Below are 24,341 nucleotides of genomic sequence, written 5' to 3' on the forward strand. Positions count from 1 at the left end.
GCCTGGACTGAGGCCACCACCCACTCTCCTTCATTCCCATCCCCTTTTCCTTAGAAACATAAATGTTATTCCTCTTCCTTCTCCACTGAGTAGGGAAACTTTATTACCGGAATTTCGTACAAAAAAAGTGTAAGTGCTCCCAGAAACACCCTATGGAGAGAAATGTATTCATAAATGTCAGTGAGCAATTGAATTCCTAACTCAAGTGCTCAACAAGTGTTTCCTCTAGGCAATTTTGTTTCATTTCTGGTTCAAGCCTTTCTGAACCGTCTGAAGGTTTTTCAAGGGTTATTAACTTCCTCTTTTCATTGGGTGTACGACGACAGGATTCATTTTGTTGTGGCATACTTCTGCTAAAAAGCGGATGATGAAGTCTAGCCCATAATTTACCATTGTTTGAAGATCGTTATACACTTTATGACGCTTCTACTGCTCCTTCCCAGAGAAACCACTTTTAAAACATGTCATGAATTCTGTCAAGCAATTTTTCGGTCTCTTTCTCTACCGCCAGTCTAGTTGAACACCCGGATGCAGTGCAGTGCGCATGCGCATGCGCATGCAGGAACATGCACATTACCGCATGCGCAGACTCATTTTCTGCAACCTGTGTTCAGCTCAAAGTTTCATTGATAAGACTATACAGGTATCCCCACGAGCGGCCTTTTTATTATTTTAGGAGGCCACAGCCAATTCGGAATAAGCACGTGATATTATGTTTTGCTACTGTATTTTTATTTTGCGGTGCGTATATGAGTTTCTAAAGTACGCGGTGCACATCTAACATTATTTTCATTCGGCACTCCATTACAGCTGTCGCGGCCACAAGCACCAACCGGTAGAGCAGATGTTTTCTCCAAAGCCGATCTTCTAAACACCGGCGCTTCAGTCACAAACAAGCCGAAACGCCCCGGCTGGTTTTTGTGAACTTTTTAAACACGTCAATAATTCAGAGCCGGAAAATCCGTAAATTATGTTATCATGCACGACATGTAGGTTTTCGTACGCAAGCACATATATCACCGTAAAAATTAAATGGCCCACAAGTTGCCATGGGCAACTCAAGGCCTCAGCTGTGGCACCGGAGCACGCACTTAATCAAACGGAGCACTAGATCAACATTTGTTTTTGCGGTTTTTTACACGTAGAGTTCTACGCATTGTGGGAAATGAATATATAGTCTCGCCTTCTAAGACATCGCGCTTCACTCCAACCGCATTTCTGCGCCATAAACAGGCGCGGTATAGTTCAACATGATGTATTACATCGTCCTCTTTTCTGCCATCGCATTGCTTCCGACATTTGCCACTGCTGCCAGCGGTAAGTACTGCAATGTAATATCCAGGTTAGAGACTATCTATTGTTTACCGTGAACAGGCTTTTCACACTGTCAAGCCGTAAAATATTCTGCAAGCTGTCTGTAATAGATTATTTTTGTTAAAGGTTCTTTGACCGTGATACTTAACAAAGATAGTCCTTTTCCACTGTACATCACATTTTGTTATGACCATGTACTCTGGATTGTGTACTCCACCGACTCCATAAATCATTGCAAGGTAGGACAGAAAAGCTTATTAAGCCCAATTTTGTTTCAAACATTGTAGTGACGTCCACAATATGCATATGACAAGAATAATGCTGCTTTTTTACTTATGCTGTGGACAGATATTGATGAAATCTTCTTCAGAGTAACTCAAAAGTTAGCTCACCGTAGAATATGTGTTACAGGTCTGCGCATGTGCCTTTAACAAAGTTTGTTTTTTACATACAAGACAGGCCTTTGCAAATCTTGGTTATCGGTTATGGCTAATCGACCATTTATGGGGAAATCGCCAGGGTTGAGTAAGTTTCTGCAAAAAAAAATTTGACATGCACTGGAATGTAGCCCTACAGCTCCAAAGAAAGGCTATACAGCTTTCTCTAAACCATTACAGTTGAAGATGCATAAGTAGAATATACTTTGAAGATAAAGGATTTTAACCTGGGAAAACTGCTCATCTATGGCAGTCACTCTACTAACTTAGCCAACCTAGGGGATATCTATTTGTAGCGCGAGAAGCGATCGATCAACAGCTCGAAGTGAGGGACAAGCTTTAGTCGACTGATCGGCCAGTTTAAAGGAAATACCCAAAGGGGAGCAAGTTTTTGCTGGAAGAAAATTTGACATCAACCAAAAATGCAGCCGTACAGGTGCAAACGAAAATCTATAGAGCTTTTTTAGAAAGTTCGTTATTGAATAACAATATATCTTGGTTTCGGATCGTTAACTCCCGCGTAGTGTACTGCAATGGTGATTCGAAATATGAAACAGAACTGAACCAGGACACCCTGAACAAAATTTCATCATTCGAGACAGGCAAATAGTGTTCAGCTTCACGTGTTTTTAGAAAGCGCAAGAAGCGCGTTTTTTAGTGTACCTAAGTCGCCAAAAACTTCAATTTTATAAAATCGCGAAAGTCGCGCCAGGAGAGTATGGTATTGTTGAGACTTTCCTTCTGCAGTTTTTCTGCTTTATAGGTCTCCCTTTTCGACACTGTATATTTCTTACGAAGTGTAATTCTAAACTCAAGCTTGAATTAGCTTGCCATAGTTCACCTAGCCTTTTGAAACTTCAACCAAGCAATTCGTTTGCTGTTTAAGAGAGCTCAAATTAAACCGCGGCCTTCCAGAAGAACAACTGCAGCTACCAGTGGGCTATCCTCCCTAATCACGTGCAACCCTGCCAAAGTTACTATTGCGTAGCCGAACGGGCATCTTGTCACCCCGTACAGATGATGCGATGAAACCACGGAACGCTGTAAATCCCGAAAATGAGAGCCGAGAAGCGCAGCAGTTAGGCAGGCAACACTGACACCAGCTCAATTTTCAACCCTCAGTTGGCGCTTAATCCTTGGTAGTATCACATTCAATAATATTAAAATCAAATCAAAATCAAATCAAATCAGTTTATTTCCAACAACAGTGTTGGGGGTCCCTCAGGCGAAAAGCGGCTAGCTACCGCTTAAAGGTGCCTGAGGGCCCGTATACAAGACAGCATCACGTGAAAAAGGATAATATAAATACATGGACGCTTGGAAGATTTCAAAATGCTCCATGAAGCAAACACATTCCTAAAGAACCATGTAAAAAAAGTAAAAATACAAATATCACTACATGGTGACCTTTATCTGATGCACAAAAACACAGAAATACTACACGACGTGCCCATACCACTGCACGCTATTGCGAAGATTACAAAAGAAGAAGAAAAAAAAAGAACAAATGAGCAATAATTAGCAACAGTCGCTACACTATATTTATACAAGGAATATAAAGTTACATTTTAAATAGATTGCTGGTTCACAGATAATGCACACACAAGGAAATTCAGGCATAACGAAATAAACACGTGCACACGTGCACAAAGCCAGTAAAACCGGTAATCATGACGTAATGATAACTGTAAAAAAATAACCATGCTCTAGCTTATCTTTACAAAATATTCACGCAGTGCTTTGCGCGTACACGCATCAGAGTTCTGTTCATTCTCATATCTGTTAAGCAAAAAGGGCACGTTATGTTTAAGGGACTGCAGCATGTAGCCCGTGCGCCGGCGTGGTACCAGCCACATATCGCTGCCACGTGTACGATAATCACTTTTACAAATTTTCAAATCTGAGCACGTCTTAAGAAATGTTTAAACTTTTCATTTGAGAAGAAAAATGAAAAGAGTAGGCGATAGTCATAAGTGTGTTTTGCGCTTATTATCTTATGGCGAGGGAATAACAGCTGTGTTGAGTGCTTGTATGACACATTCTCAATATACCGCAGTGCCCTTTTCTGGACCATCAAAACTGTGTTAATATTTTTAATTGTTGTTGTGCCCCAGACAAGCGCACAGTAATTAATGCGCGAAGAAAACAAGGCATGATAGATCTGCAACTTCACCCTTACAGGAAGAAAATGTCGACATCGTGATAGCGCACCTGCCACTGATGATAATGATTTGGTTAATGACTCGACATGACACGTCCATGTCATATCAGCAGAGAAAGTCACGCCTAAAATCTTATGCTGGTTTACAATGTTAATTGGCATGCCCTCTAGCATTAATTGCGCATTAATTTGAGCTTCTTTGTTCTTTGCCTTAAATAAGATTGCTTTCGACTTACTGGAATTAATTTTTAGGCCGTTTGATTTTGACCAAGTGTAAAGCTTTTGAAGTACCACTTGAGCTTTCGTAAACACTTCTAAATTACTACCAGAAACGAATAAGCTGGTATCATCCGCATAAAGAACGCATGAGGCATCACTACTAATTTCAACAATGTCATTTACGTATACGTTAAAGAGGAGAGGCGCCAACACACTACCCTGAGGAACACCGTGTAAAACAGATTTGTACTCGGAAACACAATTGTCAATAGCGACTCGCTGTTTTCTATCAGAGAGGTAGGATAAAAGCAGCGTATGAGCGACCCCTCGTATGCCATAATCACTCAATTTGCTTAACAATATATTATGATCTAAGTAGTCAAGTGCCTTGCCATAGTCCATGAATATTCCAAGCGTTATTTTATTTTCTTCTATGTTCCTAATTATGAGTTCTTTCTGTGTTAAAAGTGCAGTCTCTGTAGATTTTCCCTGTCGAAAACCATGTTCCTGGTCGACCAATAAATTGTACTTCGAAAAGAAAGAGTTCACACGAAAAAAAATGATTTTTTTCTAGTCCTTTAGAAAATACTGGAAGGACGGAGATAGGCCTATAGTTATTAGGGTTATTCTTTTCCCCACCTTTCAATATAAGGGTAACCTTTGCCAACTTCATGGAAGATGGGAAATAACCACACTCAAGCACCAGGTTGAAAATATACACAAGGAAAGGGGCGATAACGTCAATTACATATTTTACCGGCTTTGCTTCAATGCCATGGACGTCACTTGCCCGACTACTTTTTAAACAAATGAATGTGCGGTAAACTTCAGCTTCATCCGTTGGTTGGAGAAATATTGTGTTGGCACGATAGGTAATTGGTGTATCAATCGAATTACCCATCGGTTGCAACATATTTGTGAAATGAGCATTGAAGTATTCGGCTAATTGAATCCCGGAAATATTTTTGTTTTCTACTGTCATTTCAAGTGGGATCCCTTTTGCGTCGGCGCGGTTCAATGCCTGGTTAATCGCTTTCCACACCCGGTCAGGTTTCTCCTTTGAGATATCAGAGAATAGATTGTCATAGTAAAATGCTTTGGCCTTTCTTAACTCTCCGTTAAGCTTGTTTCGGCATTTTTTAAATTCTTGCAGCACGCTGGGATCTCTCGTCCTCAAAAACTTTTTAAAGAGAGCATTTTTTTTAGTTATCATTTTCATTAGTTGGGGGCTGATCCAGGGTTTTCGTATCTTTTTTTTTTAGTCTTGATTGTTTTGAAAGGAAAAGCAGCATTGTAGCGGTGGCTAAAAATCGACAGGAATTCGTTGTAAGCCTCATCTGCGTTAACCTTGCTATAGATGGTTGACCAGTCGGCATTTAGGACACGTGCGCGAAAAGATTCCATACAATCACTTGACAGGCATCTGTATTTGTGAACCCTTTGCTGCGTTGGTTTTTTTGTACAGTGCTAGAATAGGTGATAAAAATGGGGCAGTGGTAACTAATATCGTAGCTTATGGTGCCGGCTGCTTCTACAGGTGTATCTACGCTTACTATGAACACCGCCACGTCACTTCGCCACCGCCACGTCACTCTTGTCCGGGACCAGGGCGCAATGTGCAATTATTTGTATATTAGGCGGCAGGTTTAGAGTTATATGTCACGTTCCATCGCATGGAACTAACCATTGCTAATATCAACACCTTGTGGATAAAGAAATGAGACAAGTAAAATTATGGCTGATTAATTCTTGTTTCGAAGTTCATGTACATCCCGTAAATGTAAAGCAAAGACCCGTGTGTGCCTCTCAAACGGGTTAATCATGCTTTAACGACCACACAACAAAGATGGACCACACACAAGAACAGGAACAGCACTGAATTACAAGCAATAATAAAAAGATTCGCGTTCTTCTGCAAGCCAAGCCAGCTGCCAGAATTGCAGCACCTTCTTCACATTGGGAAATTACCAGGGCGTTTTGCTTCATTTCGACAACATTTGTTGTGTGACCGTTATTTTCCAATAGTCTTCTACCACAGGTCGTATACACTTTAAGAAATAAGGGAGTTTTGTAACCAGCTCATGCCTTCAGTTAAAATAAACGCATGAATGAGTAAACGTTACTAGTCTCCTGACGGGAGACACAGCTGCAAATAGCTCGATGTGTCCATTATCTGAATTGCAGGTAAGGAAAAGTTGCGTTCTAAAAGAATACTTTCACAGTTTTTTTTTAAAACGAACAAGCTGTAGCTTGAAATGTTGTGACACTGACATTGAAATTTTCTTTTGTCTGTTCTTTTCAGGATCAGCATGCGCGAACACCACCTTTCCAAATTTTCTGAATGTCGGCCAGGTAATTTCAGGTTAACTTGTTCATCACCTTTAACAGCCTGATTATTAGGTCACAATGAATTCCTGGCTGATTTCTTTTTTTTACCACTACGAAGAACCACGGTTGAATGAGCTTGCATTATTCCCTGACAAGATCCATTGGGGCCTTGCTATTGTAATGTAATGGCGCTAGAAGTGCTCACAACACAAACCTGAGGCTCACATTTTGTTCCTACGCACTTTTCCTGTTCCTAAGAGCGCCATTATGCAATTTACTTGTGTAAACAAGGGTATATATTTTGCAAGACAAGATATTTATTGTTATTTAGCACACAACAGGCCTTGTAGATCATTTGCACATTATTCGCAGTGTTTTTTTTAATTTATTCAATGCCAACAATGCAAGTAATTTTTAGTTGTATAACTAATCCCGGTATTACGCATTTTTTGCTTGTTTACTCTTCAGTGCCTCAACTCGTCCGGCGATTTGTGCACATCGAACAGTGTAAGTTATTTTTGTTCCAAGCACGTGACCTGCTGTAGTATAATTACTTCTAATTTGTTGTTATGTTTAAGGGCTGAGGTATGGGTGATTCCGGAAATATATGAAAAGCTCAGAATGCTCTAAAGGTACATTGGGACACAATTATGTAAACTTCGCTTCATCCGCACCGCGGGCACTTTTGCCTAAATAAATTTTTATTGCTTATTTTTCGTGTTTTCTTTTTGTTCTCCTTTTCATGTTTGTTTGCTTTTCGAACAGGTGCTCCCACTTTAGTGATGTCTCGGAGTAGTGCATACCTATCCGGAGGAGATTTTGGTATTTTTGCCTGGACAGCTGCATCGAACTTGCGTTCCGGCACCTTAATATTGTCACGAAAAGACGAATAAGGGCGCAGTAGGGCATGCGGCTGTGGCCCGAAGATCAGCGAGGCGAAGCTGCGTGTGGGCCGTGGCCTGGCGAACCCTCCGTAACCGCTGTGTTCAAAATAATGTAAATAGATCTCGTCCTGTAAATAGATCTCGTTATGTAAATAGATCGCTTCTTCATCAACCATGGTTCGCGTCATCTGTTCTACCACCACGTAACAATATTGTGGCAAAAAGAGGAAGAAGTAGGCAGTGGCCGCAACACCTAAGCCAGACTCTGTGAATACGACGAAGTAGAGTCAATCGCGCCGCCCTCGGCTCGTGTGTCATGGCCACCAATAAAATCATAGACTCATCTACCGTGGTTCGCCTCAGTTGTTCTGTCGCCGCGTAACATATTTGGTGGGAGGTGCGGAGTCATCCTTATCCCCGTCCTCCAGCATACACGTGTCTCGGAACATGAAGATGTCTTGTTGAAGAGCTTGGATTGCGCCAGAAAGCCCCATACCCGGAGCTGCATGGCTAAGCCCGTGCCCTATGCTCCGTGTCCCCACACTTTTGTATGCCGAGATAAGCCAAGACGTAACCTGCCGAGACATGAACAGCCGATGATGGCGAACTTTTCTTCATCACTTTCACAGCACTCCCGCAAAGAGCTACAGCTCAACTTGCTCACAATCGTCATCTGCGGCGGTAAGGACTTCGTCATTGTTTGTCGTCACCGCGTCTTTCATGGACACCCCATCCGTCCACCTCCTGAAGCATCGCCCGGGACAGTCGCCTTCGATCTGGGGACTACGTGACGAGAAAAGGAAGAAGTAGGCAGTCGCCAACACCACCAAGACAGATTCTCTGAAGGCGACGAAGCGGAGTCCATCGGGCAGCCCTTGGCTCATGTATCATGGCCACCAATAAAATTATAGACTGCTGTGTCATGGTTTACCTCAATTTTCTTGCCACAGTGTAACAATGTTTAGAATTTGCTCGTTTCAACGGGATATGAATATTAACAAACGGCTACATTTTTTTACATATTTGAGTAGAGCAGATTCCGCATGCTTCGTAGGTTTAAATGTTTATTGGCGATTTTTTTTTATCTTGAACACACCCGCAATATGAGTACTTGCATTTCTTGTAAATTCATGTGTTTTTCTATACACAGGCTGGCATTCCAACATTTATAGGCAACCTCCTTCAGGTGAGAATTGATGTTTTCTTGCAAATGTCTGTAATTTAAACATATATTTAGGTGTACCTGAACATAACCACTACAATATGCTCTTGACTCATACAGCCCATCTTTCCCAATGAATTAGTCAAATATACACATAATTTTAGCCAGAGTGTTAGGGTACAGGACAACACGAATATGCAAAATCAGTGTCAAAACAGCCTCCCAAAAGTCTATCCCTAATCCTGCCGAAGTGCACCAAGTTGACCTTTAAGTATTGAAACGATTGCGCGGAGTCTCGACTCCATTTTCTGAGGGAGAATTGGCGTGCTGCAAACTTTTCGCTTAATGGTACACCTATCATCTTCCGTTCCATCAATTAAGGATGTTTCATTAGGGAGTTTTATTAACGTTGTTTCATTAAGGGACAAGCTAGAGTGGGGTGGGTCAGTGAACAAACGCGTGTTAAGGACATATTGGTAAAATTGGGAAGAAATGGACGTGGGCAGCGCATGTAGTGCGAAGGCAAGATAACCCTTGGTAATTAAGGGTAACAGAGTGTATCCCTAGAGAAGGCAACCGTGATAGGGGCGGCAGAATGTCAGATGGGCAGATGAGATCAAGAAGTGTGCGGGGATAAATTGGTCGCAGTTGGCACAAGACCGAGGGAATTCGAGAATAATGGGAGAGGCCTTTGCCCTACAGTGGGAGTAGATAGGCTGGTGATGATGATGATAATGGTGATGATAAATCTTTTGCTCTCTGCACTCTGCAGCTACTTTTACGAAGCTTTTTGCATGCATTTTCACGCAATGTTTTAACAAGCATGCTAAACCTCCCAACTTTCGTGGGTTGTTTTAAATCTACTGGAGCTTCTATGCCTGATTTGTAGCTTGCAATCATTGTTTTACATATTAGTTCCGAAAATTCAAAGAAGCGCTTTCTCTAGTGTACGTTCCAGGGTATCGGTACCCTGAACATTGGATCACAAATCTACTTGACAACTGAATTTCTGAAGTATCTTCTACAAAGAAACGACTTCGGTAAGTCCTTCACGCTAATCTCGCCAAAAGCTTTCTTCGCCAACCGCCAAAAAATTTGACAGTGTGACTAAAGTGCCCTTTGTTTAGTTTGATCAGGCTACTTGAACGTTCAAATATTAATAACGAACTACTAACTGGCTGTCATTTTTTTTCTTTTATTACATCAGTTCTGACGGTGATCCACGTGAAAATTCATTTTTTATCATATTTGTTCGAAAACAGCTTCTTTTTGTGCAGGAAACAGGCCCGTAGAGTTACCAAGCAATTGTCCTTCGAAATAAAGCAAAGTTCTATTTTATCGTCGGGTGCTTTCAAACACGTCTGGCCATTAGCCCCTGCGCAAGAGTAATACACTTGAATAGTAGGCTACTGCTCTGGGCCGGAAGTGTCTTCCCAAACGCTTCGCTGCACAGAGCACCGACGTGACATGTGTGATGTCACTGCGCGCGCTATTCTTTTGAGCACCTGCTAAAACGAGCCAACCGTTAGGGCTCTGTGGCGGCGATTTAGAGTGCTGAGCGCTGGCGGTAATGTCTTGGCTTCGAGCCCCAGCAGGTCTAGCTCAAATTCTTTTTCATTTCTTATTTTTTAACTTTAATTTTTTTCTCTAAACTGAAATCCACGGATTTTTTTTCTTAATATTGGTGGTTTGACATGTTTTAGGTCGCTTGAGGTTTGGGGCACAGCCAATGCCCACGTTTAATTACCGTTCTGCATCGCGCAAACGGACATGTCACGTGGCTGCTCTGTACAGCGAAGCGTTTGAAAATACGCGGACCGAAAGTGTGTCCGTGACAAAATATTGCATTCGAGTCTTCTTAACGTTAACCAAGATGAAGAAAAATTGACTTCATCTCTGTCCACCCTGGTGATTTTTAAATCTTCATTCTTGTTCCTTTGTTACCCCTCCATATCCTCATAGGCCTTGTTTGCGTAGGTCCTCTGTACGGGTAAATAACGCACAGTCCTGCTTCTGTTGTTCCCGCAGGCATACTGCTGCCCCTTCTGACCGGCGTCTGCAACAGCATCAGCACCGTCCTTCGCTTACTTTCGGGGGGCCTTGTGAACATAAATTGCAGCGCGCTCTCATTCAACAACGAAGTGGTGTGCGGGCAACCTATCTTCATTAGCATCCCCACCAACACGCCCTTCGCAATGGTGAGGCGAAGTATTTGTTCGTCGCGCTGAAGTGGATACTTTATTGTAGCCACACGGCCCCTTGTGTGGAAGACTTTCTAGTCAAATCAGGCGAAAAAAAAGTGGGCATGGGTACACCGTACGTCATCCGCATGAGAGATAACACGTGGAGCATCGGTGTAATGGAGTGGCTGTCAACGAACCGCAAACACAATATGGGTCTACCAAGAACTTGAGGGAGGGGTGAAGTTCGAAAGTTAGGAGGCACAAAATTGACTCGGCTACCTCACGATAAACGTTGATGGAATTCTTTGGGAGAGGCCTTCGTCCAGCAAAGAATAGAACGAGGCTTATAAGGATGATCATGATGATGACCATCATGCTCCTTAAGCTGGTTATTACACATTTACACGTCACAGTAATCTCCAAATGCCGCGGTGCCTCATTGTTGCTTGCTGACTGTAGTAAAACCACGTTACGTGGACCATCTTGCTTGCAGCGCTTGATCTTACGTCATTTATGCCCTCAAAATTATAGCATCCAGTTCTACTTTCGCTTGCTACAACAACTGGATGTCAGTGAAAACAGACTCGAAAAGCACTTCATTAACGGTTAAAGGAGGGTGCGACAGGTTAAGGAGGCACAACGTAACTAAACGTCCTAGATATAGCTCCCCTAGGGGAACAGGTTGCGCGTCCATCCGCCATCTTGATTTTCAAAGTCACGCAGGAAAGCCGGCCGTCACGCATGTAGGAGCCGGCCCGGCAGTGGCAGCGGCGAGGAGACGAGGCATGCGTGTGCCATTAGCTGCGGGGCAGCCAGGCTTCGGGGATGGTCGGGTGCTTGTAAGCTGAGCGACCGCCGCCACCGCAACCGCCACGGACCACTTGCACAGAACTGACTGAAAACAGTCTTGCGCGCAGCACTGAAAGCGGGCTTTCCTGTCGCCAGCTCAAACCCGCGGCATGAGCACATCAGACGCGCAACTCTGGCGCTAAACGATATACAGGAACTCAAGCTGTGACGTCCTGACAGCGCCGTTAGCGGCCGCCACATCGTCCCGTAAAGGGGGATTCACACGAATGACAAAATGCATCCACTCCCTTCCTGCGCTGTGTATCATTTTACCGCGCGTCACGCCTCCATGAGTGAACATGATCAGGGGCGGCTTCCGAGGGGACTTATTCGCCGTTGGCGAAATGCTTCAGTTTCATGCGTAGATATCGCTGCTTGCGGAAGCGGTTTGTCCGGTTGGGTAAAATCAGGACCGAGTGATCCGTTGGCAGTTGCTAAACGACACCAGCGAGGATTTCTGCACTGGATGGGAGCAGTCTCTCTTGATTTTTACCTCACCGGCCAAACCGCTTCCGCTCACTGACTAGCCATGTCATTATTAGTAATAACCAGTGACTCTGGCTAGTCAGTGAGCAAAAGCGGTTCGACCGGTTGGGTAAAATCACCTATGACTGCTCCCATCGCCCCTATTATGCGACACTAATTAGACCGTTGCCCGCGCAACCTCTTCCCCTAGGAGAGCTATATCGAGGAACTTTGGTTACGTTGTGCCTCCTAAACCTTTAGCATCTTACTGCCGGTGATGAGCGGTGTAATGACTCGGGGTTTCGGCCGCAGAACCACAGACCAGCGAAAAACTTCGACCCGGCGGGCTCACTGCATGCGTCATCAGCAGCAACTAAGATCAGAGCGAGGCACCAAAAGTAAAGGAAGCAGAGTTGCTAGAGGGGCGAGAAGCACTGCGCCAACAATGAAAGATTCCCCGAAGAGAGGAGGTGGTTTGTACAACTTGGACAAACCGTCTCCGATCCCAGCGGCGCTGCTCCAGACGGCGAGCCGCCAGCGCTTGTGCCGGCTGCGCACGTACACGCATGGAGGCGTGGCGTGCGACCACATGATACGCAGCGCGGGGAGGGTGTTGATGGATCTTATCTTGCGTGTGAATCCCCTTTAACGGAGGATGGTGACCATAATTCATTTTATAAGCTGCGTGCAGCACTGTGGAGGCCACGTTGCTGGCAGCAGACCCCTCTTTGAGGGCGGCTAACTAACCGTGAAGGAAACGACAAAAGGCGCCGGGGCCTTGCGGTTCCACCTGCCCAGAGGGGAGACGAAAATGCCCGTTCAAGGCTCCTTTCTCAACGAGTTAGGCGTGCTCAGTGGGTGGATTGTTGATAACCATGTATCCTCTAAAACGCTGCACGCCGCTTCTGAAAGGCATTATAGACGCGCCACTCCGCATTTATCGTTGACAGCGGTGCCAAAGCAGCCGATGTACAGTTGCTGTCTGAAGTCTTCATGTAGTTCCCGCCTAACAAAGCGACTAAGCACAGCAACTGATTGATTGATAGAACAAAGAAACCTGCGGTGCACTCCATGCGTTTCAGAATTTTGAAATACGTAACTGTTAAAAATACTTTCGTCTTCTTCATCAACATTCAGGACATTTTCTCTGCCTCAACTTGCAGGATGGTCTAACCTGCAAAGAATGAACTAATCGCTTAACAACCACTACAAATAGGAATGTTTACCTGCGATAATCTGCGTTCTTCGGCTTCAGGTACCGCTGGCGGCTTGCTATAAGTTTTAGTGAGGAAGTGGTTTGCTCAAATGACAAAGGCACAAGATATGTCCGTGAATGGGCACCGTCACAATGCATACTGGACCTTAACAATCTGACGGCTGCCTTTCAGTACCAGTTTAGGTCGGTGGAAATTGTGCATACATTTAGCCCCCCTGTACACCTACAAAGGCATACCCGTGGGGAGAATCTATATTCCACATAATTAAAGAGCTGGTTCCTCTTGATCGTCGGTCTTGGAAGCACAGCCGTGGGAAAGGTGGAACTTCCTTGTGCGGAGCACAGAAAGTACCAAGCGTTGCTCGAAAACGCGGCATTTTCATAGCTTTTGCATCCTGATCATTCCTAAATACTCACGTAGAAATCGCGAACTACAATGTCATAAAAAATGGCCGCGTATCTTCTCCTTTCGTTGCACATGTCGACGAAAGACGATAGCCTACTTGCGCACCTGCCAAGCAAATGCCTCTTTTCTGTTTCCCGCTCACCTCTCATTCTGTTCTTCTCCCTTCTTGTTCCTCCTAAGATAACACGCTAGAGGTTTGCTCAAGTCAATTTAAATTTACCGCGTTGCACTGCTCCAAGCCAGGTGCCTCGATGACAGCGCTGCCGTACGTCAGAGATGCGCGTGAATCGAGGCGTCCCACTTCAACGTTTATAGAACCACGTTGCCCTCTCCACGAGCGTTTCAAGCGCAACGTGGAACCTATCTAGTCAAACCTTTCGGTGATGTTGCCGTATGATTTCTTAAATGCCTCCGGGAGTGCGGGCAATAGCAGGCGACGGTTTTCTGCAGCTCATGTAGTATTTCATTTGCTGTCGCAAAAACCAAGCATCCATGAATTTTCAATAAAAGAACACTGCAAATATCACTTCTGTATTGATTTTCCACCTAATGTCTGCGTAATTTCTTGTTCTTGTGCAAGAATGTTGACAAGTATCAACATTGACACCGGACTTAGACGTTTAGATTTGACTGTGGGTATACAAGACTATAAAGGGATGGTGAATAACCATCCCTCTCAACCGGTTTTTAATGATACATCCACAACTAAACTCTTTTTAAACCATCCATCAATTTATGTTCCTTTCTCGCAGAGAGTGAGGGACGAGGTGAATATTCATGAGGTCTCCTTCTTAGATACATCCAAATCATCTAACGCTGATCTTGTAGCCCCATGGCATCTCCATCCTGTGTCGTGTGACTTGTCTTTCCTTCAGTACAATAGGAAGATGACACCAAGAACTGGGATTTTGCAGCATTTCTTGTATCTGCAGGACAAATACAGGGCTGCAGAGTTTTTCAGCGATGCCTCTAAAACGTTCACAGCAGTGTCTTGTGCTGCGCATGGACCCAATTTTGAAGCAACTGAAACCATGAATGTAAAGACAAGTATATTTACAGCAGAGGCATATGGCATTTTCCTGGTTATAAGTCACATAGTTGAACATCATATTACTAAATCCATTATCTATACAGATTCTCTGAGCGTCACCCGTGCATTATCATTGGGAAAGTCATCGAAAAACATGTCGTTAGTCTTGTCCTCAAATCATTTATGCAAGCTTATTCTTCAAACCTTGAGGTGACTTTGTGTTCGGTGCCGGGCCACTCTGGCATCGGCGGAAATGAACTGGCGGATGAAATGGCCGCCAATGCTGCACTCCAAAACACAGTAGACATTGCAACACTACCTTACACAGACCTCAAGTCACACATTAGACAACAACTCCGTAAGACTTGGCAAGCAGACTGGAGCGAACATACAGACAACAAACTTCATGTAATAAAACCACACTTGGGACAATACACTACTGACTCACACAACAGGCACTTTGAAGTTACCTTAGCTAGATTGCGGATAGGCTACACACATGTAACGCACTCGCACCTGCTCACGGGATCTCCAAGACCCTTGTGTAGCAGGTGTGGGGAGGGCCTATCCGTGGTCCACATACTCATACAATGCAAGGCACTTGACACAACGTGACACAAACACTTCAGAGAACTCTACAGACAACATATTCCCCTACACCCATCGTTGTTTCTGGGTGACGATGCTATGGTTCCTGTGAAACGCGTGTTTAAGTATTTGTCAAACGTAAAGTTTTTAAACCTCATTTCATATCATGCATAATCAAATCTGGCCCTATACACCAGCCATCACCATTATCTTTAATTGATTTTACTATGTCCGGTTTTTACGTTTTATACCTACCTTTTGTGATAATCAATAGTCTTCATTAAATAAATCCTTCTCTGGCGCTCTTTGCCCTCGTTGGCCTTGCGCCATGAAACACAAACCATCATCATCATACAAGACTATTGCGCATACAGTGTTTTACTTTGGCCGGGTGGCTGAATCGAGTCGCAGACAGACAGGCAGGCAGATAGCCCAAAATTTCTGCGTTTAAATGGCCCAAGAAAGACTATCGTCTTTAAAAGGAAATTGTAAGGCCACATTTCTACCCTATTGCTTTTTTGCATAACCGAAGTGAATCCTGCTGAGCTCAAGGACGTCGGTTAGATTCCCGGCCGCGGCGGCCGCGTTTCTGATAGAGGCGAAAAGCGAAAACGCATGTGTGCTTCTTGCGCCAAGAGTTCGTGCGCCAAGATTTCGGCGCACGAAATCTTGGGGCACGAAAAGATGTCCAGGTGCGCAAAATTTATCCGGAGCCTTCCACTACTTCACGCCTCATCGCCTGTGTAGCGTGGGCGCGTTAAACCTCACAATCAAACAATCAGTCAATCAATCATCACAGCGAAGCATTTCGATTTCAGGCGAAAGGAGAAACCGCATGTCTCCCCGCAGGCTAACTACTGTTAACTTCTAATTAGAAAAGAATGGTAATTAGCCTGCGGCGAGTAACATCAAATTTGTAATTGGGCGGTTGCTATTTGCTGCAAAATGAAGTCGTGGGCAGCGTGAATAAGGACACGACCAAAAATTTATAAAAGGAACGAGATTTTCATTTTCCTTGCTTCTTTCAATCCTCGTTTGTCGATATTTGTCAAAGGATTGTGCGAACCATGTTAGTCAACGAGGCATTGCTCGATTTCATTTTTCCTCGCAGTGTTTGAACGAAACTGGGCTGACATGCGCTGCTAACAGACCTATAGACGTGAGTAACTATTTTATTGACCAACTAGTTCACCCTATGTACTAGACTGTACTCTTAACACTATACTCCTCCTATTTCTTTCTATACTGTGCACATTGTAAACCACACACAAGAGGAATACGCACGCAGATATTGATTTGAAAATTTCTGAAATGGCGCTTTTATTTTTTTTAGAAGTGAATTATTTGAAGTGAATTAGAAGAAGTGAATTATTGCCTTTAAAGTGTACTAACTTTAAATTTTAATTCTAATTAATACCGCTGACACATCCCTACGCACGAGTCTGTTGAAGCTGGAAAAACGTTTGAAATTAACTACGCTTGTGCGAGGGTGCCCGATATTCTGCTCCTAACAGCACACCTTTGCACTCACTGTACTTATACGTAGAAGTAGCTTTCTTATCCCAATCACGTGTCGTCTCAGCAATTTAAAGTGCGTAAAATTAAGAAACCACAATTTCCCTCATCAGTGCATCATTGCTATAGGCCATTCGCACATAAACTTTTCTATAAACACCTACCTTGTGTCACTGCTGCAATTTCAAATATAGCCTGTAATTATTCAGCCTGCTGTAATGCATTTCAAACGTCAATCCCAAAGTAAAGTTGCATACAACCAAACAACCTTTTTTGGTCGTCATCAACACTTCAAATGTATTAAAACGTTCAAGGAACTCAGAGTGAAATATGCTTTGACGTGAGGTTGAGAGTAATGGATGAACGTAGGCGGACAGCTAAAGATTTTAGGTACCTATAAATGAAAAGCGTGGACATGCAGCGGCTAAGGAAGACTAGAAGGCTAACGATGAAATGCAGAAAGAACCGTGGGGCGTCAAAGACGGCCAAGGTAACCAAAAAAGAAGCAAGGCATATAAAATACTAGGACAGAAAAAAAATGGAAGCTAAAAGATCATGAGAGATGACGTGACAGAAAATTTTGACATCAAAAAGGAAAATTTCTGCGGTAATTTCAAAAGCAATGCTTCCCTCTTGAGACTGGGGCAGGTTGTTTGAGAACTGAGAGCTTTGTGGGGAAGTATACACAAAATGATGGGCTATGCGTGGTCTGCGGAAAGGAAAGAAAAACTATGCGGCACATAGTCTTGTAATGTGAGGGTATTCACCAAACTCTACATGAGCGAAATATTTGGCTTCCAGAAGCCCTAAGATTTAATAGCGGTACAATGGAAATCAACTTCAAACCCGTCGAGGCGACGAAAACAAGATCAAAATTCTGGTGGACGAAACGGAGAGAGGTGAATATTGCCTATAACAGCTGCCACCTGTACTAGAAAAAAGTATTTTGAGCCTGCCACAGGAGCAGCGCTATACTTAAACTATAAGAAATAGATATATTAGTTTTTTAAGTAACACGACGCGTCGTTACCCCTTTACAAAGGGTAATGACGTGTCATTACCAATTAATCAGGAAACGTGGCACTCAAAACAGCTGGCCGCAGGCATCAGAAAGCATACGTCGTGTAGTGCATCGATTTATCCTTACCGTAGATTTTTGGTAGAAGGTTTCACTGACGTTTTCATGTATGCAAAACTAAAGTGGATTCTGTATATTTACCTTACTTCTTGTATTTCAGGAGCCCGCGTTAATTGGAGCTGTGAGAGTTCTGGCGGTAAGGACAACTTCTGTTGAACATTAAAATTGACATTTTTTTTTATTATTGTCATTGCAATCGACCGAAGGATTCGAATTCGTGAGGAACTAGAAAATACGGTAAACCTCTCCAAACTAACTTCCTACTGATAACACGTAAAACAATGCTGGTGTTGTATTGCTCATAATACGTAGACCGTTTCCTTATACCATCCACATCCCCATTCCTCTCTTTTAGATTTCTGTACAAGGGATCTCACTCTAACATGAGCCCAATTATAGTCTAAGGCCTGCACTGACAGCAACAGTTCTGATGTTTTTAATCCAAGGTTACACCAGCTTTTTTTTGTGCGTTATTATATCTTCAACCAATTACTTTATTTCCTTCGAATTTTAGTCCCTAAAAAAAGATTAGTCACTGCAAAATTATTCATTTTACCTCCCCGTACCTTTCCGTCTCGCAAACTCCAATAAAGCCACGGGCAAGATTTGCTGTTCCCTCTTTATATTTGCAGTGGAAACATTTATTGATTATTACTTGAATGCGTCAGTAGTGACTCCAGAAACTTTCAATCCCTTTGTCGGCACCTGCTCAAGATTGCCGAGTTGTATAGGGGCGTCACCATGAGTGGCTGAGGAATCGGTTACTTTCTGCGGTAAATCCTAGTAATCGTTTATTCAACCGCATCGCCTATCACTACAAGGCTATAGGGACGCCCTGAGCCCAATGTAACTTGAAGCGTCCTGGGTCATGCGTAACCCCACATGAGCTTTAAAACGCTTCTCTTCACAGAGTAAATGCTGCAAAAGCTCCACTGCATCTCAGACAAAGGTGTTAATGATCGCGTTGGTACGAGCGCCTGTATTCTTAGCGCAGTGAAGTTGAATTTAGAGTGCAGAGAATATTAGGGGCTCGCCTTGTCGTAGCTCGCTTGCTGGACCCAAATAGAGCCAAACGGAGTTCCGTCATAGCGGCTGTCGACGCAGCGTAACCCAGAGGCTACGAAGGCCAAGGGGTTTATATAGTCATAAGCGTTGGAAACTCGTGAACCGCTGGCGCTCGTCATACATCTCCCCGTTGTTTAGCGCAAGGAAAACTGTAGGTACAGTCTTTGTCAAAAATTTGTGGGCCAAGCCGAAAACGCGCAGGCTGAAAACAATTTAATGTACAAGCTTACGTCCCGAGGGAGGCTGAAACCTTTTATGCAGGAAAGCTACAGAAAACAACTGTCTTTCTTACTGCCTTAAAACATTTTTGTCACATTTAAACGTAAAGCCGATTGTTCAAATTCTTGGTGGTCGGGAAGGCCTAGGACTGGCCCACAAAATTTTGACAAAGGGTGTACGTTTGAATCAAAGTATATGTAGTACCAGGCAGCGCCCGAGTTCATTTAGTTAGGAACGCTGGTTAGTTTTAGGAACGCTGGTTAGGTTGGTTTTTACGATAGTAAGCGAGAAAAAGGGGCAGTGCAACGCCGGCACGTGCGGGAGGAAAAGCAAGTACAAGAATCGAACTCCCGCTCGCTCAGTTTCAGCCAGGCACCGGGCGATCAATGTGAAGGCGGAAAATTTGAATTGCATTGGCGGTAGCATTGAGTGGGTAACGGCGTTACAGCATATTATGGCGAATCACTCCTCTGCACTTCCGACAGCTTCCACATTAAATGGAACGGCTTTAATTTTTTTGATAACTCTAAGCTCCCGAAAATGGAATCAAATGGGGTATTGACGTCTTCACACTTATTTTCACTATCTCGTATCTGAATAAAAATGTTGGGGAGCTGAGACTGACGGCACCGAATGAGATTTTAATCCGCTGCCTTATAAAAAAGTTTCATACTCCATACAATCTGTCACGTGAGTGCCGCTCCAACCAATAACGGAGCCTTGAAGGGAAGCTTCGGGCGTGGCGGGAACTTTACTATTCGCTCTTCCTCCTACATTTGCTACTCCTTGCAGCAGCCACGGCTTCAGCTGAAATACCGTTGCCATCGCGTCTGCTGCTTGGCTATGCGCACAATTGTAATGAGGGTCTTATTATAACTGGCGTACAAATAATGGCCATGCCTTCTCTTTGTTAGAGAAACCTTTTATATAGGCTCCTGGGTGGCTTCTTGAGAGTCACTACTTTTACGACTACGTCAAAGCATTGTGCCTGCGCCGGAAACCTGGGTGCATACCCTGATAAGGCTTTAAAAACCACATTGAAATTCACACAAAACACGTAAATCCAAGCATATATAGGAGATGACAAGTGTACCATGGTGGATGTAACTGTTGCGGCAAGAAACAGCAGAGCACGAGAAAATTAAAGACAAACATTGCTTACCCCCACGCCAAAAGCCCCCTCAGCACTCCGGCTAAATGCCGCACGTACCTTCAGGACTGTACCTCTACATTCTTCAAAGTCATTTTTATCCGGGCAGTCATGAACTCAGATATGAAAGAGGCAGGTTTTAAGACCTTGCTGGTTCATAAAGCGGCGTAAAATCACCGGCAGCGTGATGTGCACAAGATTTGTTTAGTTAAGTAATTGTACACAAACTTGGATTACTTCTCAGGTTTTATTTTAGTAGGTGTATTTCCTTTCCCTTTTTGACTATTTTTGTTCTCCTATTGTTTATTTTTTTGTTCCCGCCTCCTTTAATGTTCACACGTGTAGTTTGTACTACGTAACAATAAAGAACTAACCACTTCTACCTGTGTAGCCTACACCCCATATGTTCGTCAACGGAATCGAAGCTGCTTTGCACTGTCGAGCGTGCGTCTTGTGGGCGTCCCAAATCTTACGTGCTATATCTTTGTACCTAGAAGTATTTGCTTTAAACACATCGAAACTTTCTTAATGCTGTTTCCTCTACGTCCTTATGCTGGTTCGTGCACAGTACTATCTGGCATGAACTTACTACATTTTATCACTCTAAGAAAATGTACTGAAGTCATTCATTATGCTGATATTATTGGGCTATCAATATTTACAGTACATCAGCGAGAGTTCGATTCAGTTCGCCGAAGTTATAATCATAACGCTATTTAGCAAATATGAAAAGCTAGATTTTTTTTCCATTCGCCTCGCTAGTTCAATGAGGCACGCGCCAAAGCATACAGACCAGTTTATTACCACTGAATGCCATCTTGAAAGTGTCCCGCTGCAGCTCAGGTCAACAATGCATTTTTGCACTTTTTGACCTAGCAACACACTCCACACATGATCGCTAAGCCAAGACTTTTTATGGCATCTGCTTATATACCACTTTCAATTTCTTTTGCAGTGCCTGGTGGGGTACGTCTTCACCACAGCTCCCAGCGAGGTTATAAACCAAGTCGGATGCACCTTGATCTCTACCATTTACACTCTTTTTCGGACATCCAGCTCTGGCCCACTTAAGACTTTCATCTGTGGTCTACAACGCGCTCTCAATCTACGCTGCTCTGTTGTCGCATGTTGAAGCGGAATATGTATGTTCAGGTCTAAAGGATTCCACGGCGCGAAATTGAGGAAAGGATAGTGACAGAAACCATCCATTGTTAACGGCGCTAACATTGAAATCGCGTCAGTTCCACTTTCTCGCTATGTCTTCACCTTACATCTTCTGTATTCCACCCAATAAAGGTACTTTGGAGCTGATATGTATGTTTTGTTTCAATGTACCCCGGTCAAAAATTAAATTTGGTTCATGTTAGGCGTTGAACCTAAACACGGGGTATGGGGCACACTGTAGCCCAGGTAGAACAGAATGACTTTAAAACGTCTATTTTGAGAATACATTGGTCGAAACAGGTTTTCGACCAAGGTAGACGCACTTGAAACGATTTCGGGGCGACCGATTTATCTTGGCCTCGCAATTCTTCGCAAAGGCCCACTTTGGAATTCATATTTTATCTATGAGCTGTCGTCGCCGTTTTTTCGACGTGTCCTCGACGTAGAAAACGGTTCAGATTTTTCGGTCCCGATGATCCGCCGAAAAGATCTTTGTCGAGACGGCGCCAATGGCGCGTTAGATCTCCGGGGGAAATCAGTGGCTGCAGCCGCAAGTCTTGGGCGAAGGAAGGTGGGCTACTGGGCATGCACAGATCGCTTCGAGGGACAAAGGAAACGCAGTCCTGTAACGGACCAAGCATTACGCGTGAGCGCTTTGCAAGCGGCACATCAGGGCACTGACCGACAAGAAGACACCACGCCGGCCTCGACGCTTTTTGATGAAGGCGTGCTGACATTCGCTTTATTTCCTCAGGCAAGTACAACTCCCCTGTGGTGTGTTATCTTTTCGGGTTTTAAATTGGTGCGTGACGTTTATACAGGGCTTTCGCATTTAAATGAATGCTACAGTTGTGTTTTGTTGAAATAAACTGGTGTGCAGCATGCCACACCGCAACGCGCTCTTCAAGAATGGCGGGAAAAATATTCCGTGCTTTAGGTTCTTTCCGCTTTGCCTCTTATATTTTCATGCGCGGTCGTTGTCATGCTGATATTTGAAGCCGATAATTTAGTTCTTCCGCGGCAGGTCAGAACTGTAAGTGTCTATTCGTACACAAAAGGGCTGGAAAAGAGTATCTGTTGCTTCGCAGTAAGCAACATAAAACCGCTCGTCTGTTGCTGTGTTGACGTGCTTGCTTTCTGGCTTTGGGGAAGTATTTGCGTTATCAATGCTAATCGTGATGTGTTTCGCGGATGTCCCGGCCTGAGGTGCAGTTTCTTTGTTTTGTGCGGAAGTATCTTTGAAGCTTTTTTCTTCGCGCTATTTAATTCGCTGACTTTGTGCGGCTCTCCTTTTAGAAAAGGTGTTTGGATGACGCCTTGGGATTGCGCGTTGCATAACATTGGATACTAAATTTGAAGTTTCGTTCCAACCTGGTCGTGAGCGCGAGATTCTCGAGACTCGCTAAAAAGATGGCGGTTAGTGTTTTTGCAACAGTCGCGCCTGAGCATGAATTTGTAGCTTAACTGGCACCCTTGGTGTCAAGTTTTTGATCACTCAACTGTCTTTTGGAGGATTTTATGATCATCGTTTCTTCGTTAGACAATGTTATATAAACGCTGAGCGTTTTCACTGGTTCAAATGCTTGCAGAGGCGAAGAACGTAATTTACGTGCTTGTTTAATCAGCTGTGCCATGGATTCCGTTTGCTCTAGCAGTTAAAACAAGCACTGGACACTTAACATGCAACGGAAGCGTATCGCTTGTGCATGTCTCCACAAATACCGACAGGAGACAGCCAGCAGCCGCTTACCACAGACGCGGGTGCGCCAAACATTGAGGAAGGCAGTTAGGACACGGCGACACTAGAGAAGCATGAAGCGTAGTCATAAAAAGCAAGAAGTTGGTCGGGGGTCACTGGGCCACGTGACGTCAGCGTCTGAGATCGCGCCGGCTCTAACCGAATAAACGCCGGCATGAAACTACAAGAAAATTAAAATATTATGGGTCACGTGTTAGTGTAGGCTCCGGCGGTTCGGGAAGGTAAACGGCGAGGGGTGGTGTCAACGGACGTGAGCTTGCGAAGGCTGGCTGAATGACGTCCCTACTTCTTTTCGTCCATGGCGTCGACGGACATTCATGCATTGACGTTTGTGAAGGCGGAGCGGGAGGAACACATACTGCGCATGCGCCCCCGGCGCCGGCTTGAGGGAAATCCCATGTTCCTTGGAGTTAGTGGGGCTGTTTTGTATGTTTCTACTACTCCGATTTGAAAACTTCTCTGTCCTATGCAACGTTGGGCGATTGCATTTGCAGGGATCATTATTCTTCTCTTGGTGTGGTTACAGTGTGTTTCAAAAGTGTTTGCAGGCTTGAGTTCTCGTGTTGTCGCACCCCAGTGAGCTGATTCTCTTTTTTTTACGTTTCCCCTTGTCAAAGGAACGTCCCATGACATTGTCACCGCTCTCAGACCAGCAACAGGCCGATGCGAGAAAGGCCGGGATTTTCTGAAGAAATGTATCGTAATTTTACAGTAATAATTCTTAATCAGAATCAAACACTAAATAATACATTCCAGTGTTAAAGAATTCACTAGTGTGTTGCAGTGAATTAAAAAAAATGTTTAGAATGATTGTGTTTCGATTATTCCTAAGGGCGGGTAACATACGGATGGAGCGCGGTGCGCGGTATTTTGTCGCGCACTGCATTTTTTTCCGGTATTTCATCCGACATTGATGTGTAGAGCGAGAACAAAAGGCACATGATCGTCATTTTTCAGGCTACCTTTATGCCTGCAATAGGACAACACAGAGATATTGGTAGCATTCCAACGACCAGGTATAAACCATTTTGTAGGCGTTTACGAGGCGTCTTATACACCAATTCAGTACTACACCCGAAAGGAATTTCA

General features: G+C 44.0%; 1 protein-coding gene across 1 annotated transcript; it reads left to right on the forward strand.

The window, feature by feature from the left end:
* The first annotated feature begins 1,169 nt into the window (after positions 1 to 1,169).
* On the forward strand, positions 1,170 to 21,646 carry LOC144138715 (uncharacterized). The gene is made up of 9 exons (XM_077671123.1): positions 1,170 to 1,317; positions 6,434 to 6,483; positions 6,928 to 6,966; positions 8,494 to 8,529; positions 9,452 to 9,545; positions 10,534 to 10,703; positions 16,354 to 16,401; positions 17,996 to 18,031; positions 21,285 to 21,646. Exons 1-9 carry the CDS (start codon positions 1,251 to 1,253, stop codon positions 21,459 to 21,461), a joined length of 717 nt encoding a protein of 238 aa, XP_077527249.1. The 5' UTR covers positions 1,170 to 1,250; the 3' UTR covers positions 21,462 to 21,646.
* The last annotated feature ends 2,695 nt before the right edge of the window (positions 21,647 to 24,341 follow it).

Source organism: Haemaphysalis longicornis, unplaced genomic scaffold (assembly GCF_048455015.1).
Source record: "Haemaphysalis longicornis isolate Haplotype H1 unplaced genomic scaffold, Haemaphysalis longicornis Haplotype H1 scaffold_5, whole genome shotgun sequence".
NCBI lineage: Eukaryota > Metazoa > Arthropoda > Arachnida > Ixodida > Ixodidae > Haemaphysalis > Haemaphysalis longicornis.